General features: G+C 38.5%; 1 protein-coding gene across 1 annotated transcript; it reads left to right on the forward strand.

Moving 5' to 3' along the window:
- On the forward strand, nucleotides 1-1,312 carry LOC143593370 (GATA transcription factor 9-like). Its single transcript, XM_077073027.1, has 2 exons — nucleotides 1-296; nucleotides 1,055-1,312. Exons 1-2 carry the CDS (start codon nucleotides 54-56, stop codon nucleotides 1,310-1,312), a joined length of 501 nt encoding a protein of 166 aa, XP_076929142.1. The 5' UTR covers nucleotides 1-53.
- Nucleotides 1,313-3,445: the final 2,133 nt, after the last annotated feature.

Consider the following 3,445-nt stretch of genomic DNA (forward strand, 5'->3'; position numbering starts at 1 on the left):
AATAATAATAATAATAATAATAATAATAATAATAATAATCACAAACCCTAACAATGGAAGGCTACTTCGGCGCCGGAGAATGCAACCAGTTCACCGTTGACGACTTGCTACTTGATTATCCGAACGGCGATGACGTCATCATGAACGAGGCGTATTTGGAGACTTTTGGCGCGAACTCAGCTGATTTTGACAGCTCGAACTCGTCGGTTTCCGGCGGCGAAGCGCAGTTGTCCGGCAATATGAGCTCTTATAGCTTATCTGACTCTCAGTTTTCCGGCAATGAACTCTGTGTTCCGGTAGGTTTACAGTTTGGTGATATTATGCGTTGAGTTTCAGTTACGTTTAAGTTTTCGTGATAATTTGGCGATTCGAGATAAATTTGATGAAATTATCGCGATAATTTGGCAGTTTGTGCTAACTTTTATGAAATTATGCGTTTATTTTCCGTTCCAGCTAAATTTGATGAAATTATCGCGATAATTAGGCGATTTGAGCTGAAATTGGTGAAATTATGCGTTGAATTTCAGTTTTATTTCGTTTTTATGCTCAATTTCGCGCTACTTTAGCAATTTAAGTTCAAATTCATGAAATTATACGTTTAATTTAGCAATTTAAGCTCAAATTGATGAAATTATGCGTTGAATTTCAGTTTTATTTCGTTTTTGTGCTTAATTTCGCGCTAACTTTAGCAATTCAAGCTTAAATTGATGAAATTATGCGTTTAATTTAGCAATTCGAGCTTAAACTGATGAAATTAGGTCATTATTTGTTTAATTAGTTTAATTACACGTTAAATTTCAATTCAAATACGTTTTCGTGATAATTTATTAATTCAAGCTCAGACTAACGAAATTAGGTCTTTATATGTTCAATTACACGTTTAATTTCAATTCGATTATGTTCTCGGGTTCATTTTCATGTTAATTCACCAATTCAAGCTCAAATTGATGAAATTAGGTCATCATATGTTCAATTACACGTTCAATTTCCTGTTAATTAAGCAATTAGACCTGAAAACTGATCTAATTAGGTCATTATGCGTTCAATTTTGCAGTATGATGACTTAGCAGAGCTAGAATGGCTATCAAGCTTCACCGAAGAATCATTCTCCAGTGATGACTTACACAACCTGCAACTAATCTCAGCCGCGAACCAAACTCCGGCCGCCGACACCTCGTCTTCCGTCACCACTCCGGTTTTCCAACCGAAACCCTCACCTCCTAACCGAATCGCCTCACCTATATTCCATAATGACGTTTTAGTCCCCGGTAAAGTCCGTAGCAAACGCTCTCGCAACGCCCCTTGCGACTAGAGGTGCACAAATCGGTTTTTTTGAAAAAACCGGTTCGGTTATTAACCGGACCGGTTTTTTTTATCCAGAAAAAAACCGGTTCGGTTAATAACCGGACCGGTTATTAACCGGTTTTTAATGGTGAAAACTCAAACCGGCCAAACCGGTTTGGACCGGTTTAAAAACCGGTTAGAACCGGTTATTAAACCGGTTTTTTATAACCGGTTTTTAATAACCGGTCTAACCGGTTATCCGGTTTTTTTTTTTTTTTTTTTTTTTTTTTTTTTTTTTTTTTTTTTTGCTTTAGGGTTTAGGGTTTAGGGTTTAGGGTTTCGTTGTTAGCATTCTTTGCTTGGAAGATTAAAAACACATAACTTTCATTTATAGCTTTTACATTAAAAATACAAACATTAAATCGTTATCGCATATTCGTAACTCAAAAATACAAACATTAAAGAATGCTTAGACACGATTACATTAACAAGTTGATGTTTGTTACTCATTTTCTTCGCTACCCGATCCCGAGCTATTCCTTAGGTAATCGTCGTACGCGGCTTCTTCATCGGTCATTGGTTGAATGTGTCCTTGATTGACCTCGTCTTCATACAAGGCCGCCTCATAGTCCATTTCCCCCTCGAGTGAGCGTTGATGTTGTGCCCTGTCTAAAGAGTCCAAGTAATCCTTGTAGCAAATCGACATCTCTACAGCTGCTGGAGTGAGTCGAGTCCTCCTAATCGATATAACCCTGCCAGAAACAGAAAAAGCAGACTCCGAAGCTACCGTGGAAGCTTGGACCGTTAGTAAATCTTTGGCCATGGCGGCGAGGATCGGAAACTCATCCTCCTTACCTCTCCACCAAGCCAGCAAATCAAGACTTCTAAATTCATCCGGAGTCATGTGTTTCACAAAGTTGGTACCACCATACCTTCCAAGTTCACTGCTTGGGGTGTTTACCCTTTGACGTTTACCGGCGTCTTCCCAAATCATGTAGTACATCCCCATTTCAAGGTCGGTTTGGGATTGGGATTGGGCAACAGCTCTTAACGAGTCATGAATTTGGGAAGACGACCCGTGTTTTGTAAGGTAAACATCATACATGTTTGCCAATGTGGTGTTGAAATCATTCTTTAAAGTTTGGCTATGATAGGGGTTTTGATCGTCGTTTAACCCTAGCTCATCACAAATTTTTTCTATTAAAGCTTCAACACCACCAACATTGATGCAAGGGTTTAACGCAGCCGCACAGGTCAAAACAGCGGGTAGTTGTTGAAAATATTTTATAAATTTTTCTTTCATTTTTGCACCCATATCAAAATAAGGTGCACCCCTACAATGAATTTCAGTCAACTTTGTGCACATGACAGCAATTTTTGGTAAAGCAATGGGGCTTGTTGGATAGTAAACCCCGGATAAACTAGTTGTGCAAGATTTAAAAATTTGAAGAACCTCCGTAACGATCTCAATCAATAACCAGTTTCTAGGATCGTACGGTGCACATTTACCCCTACTTGACATTATTTGATGAAACGCAACTAGTGATTCTTTTTGTTGGATGGCTTTCTCAAACATATCACAAGTCGAGTTCCATCTTGTTGGACAATCCCAATTGGGCCCCAACCATTGACAATTAGCTTCATCACAAAATTTTTTGTATCTTGAAAATGTTTTATTGTTGCTAAAAACATCTCGTAACATTCTTTTAAAATTGTTTCTTTGCGTTTCGATCACGTTTAACCCATCTTGCACGGCCAAGTTGATAATATGTGCAATGCATCGGCTATGAAAAAACGCTCCATCACAAATAGGTTTATACTTTAATTTTAAATGGCCAACCGCGGCCGTATTGTTGGACGCGTTATCAAACGATATTGAAAAGATTTTATCTTCAATCTTGTATTGTCGAATGACTTTATCCAAGAGTTTAAAAATATTTCTACCCGTGTGCGGGTAATCAAACAATTGAAACGCAACGGTTCGTTTCATCATTTGCCACGACCGGGGGTCAACCCAATGAGCCGTCACACAAATGTATGAGTCGGGCGAACCATTAGGTACCGACCACACATCCGTTGTTAAGTTCACACCAGTTTGTAAGTTTGAAAAGTATGAAATTAGTTCGGATTTAGCGTCTTTCCATGCTTTAAGCATATCTCT

This window comes from Bidens hawaiensis, unplaced genomic scaffold, assembly GCF_021521415.1.
Source record: "Bidens hawaiensis isolate Kalapana, Puna unplaced genomic scaffold, B.hawaiensis_p1.1 tig00042003_1, whole genome shotgun sequence".
In the NCBI taxonomy this organism is placed as follows: Eukaryota; Viridiplantae; Streptophyta; class Magnoliopsida; order Asterales; family Asteraceae; genus Bidens; species Bidens hawaiensis.

What these genes read in the sequence shown, in the direction of transcription:
- LOC143593370 (XM_077073027.1), top strand. Translation starts at nt 54, where the DNA reads ATGGAAGGCTACTTCGGCGCCGGAGAATGCAACCAGTTCACCGTTGAC. An exon ending in GCAATGAACTCTGTGTTCCG is followed by an intron (nt 297 to 1,054) that starts GTAGGTTTACAG and finishes TCAATTTTGCAG; the next exon opens with TATGATGACTTAGCAGAGCT.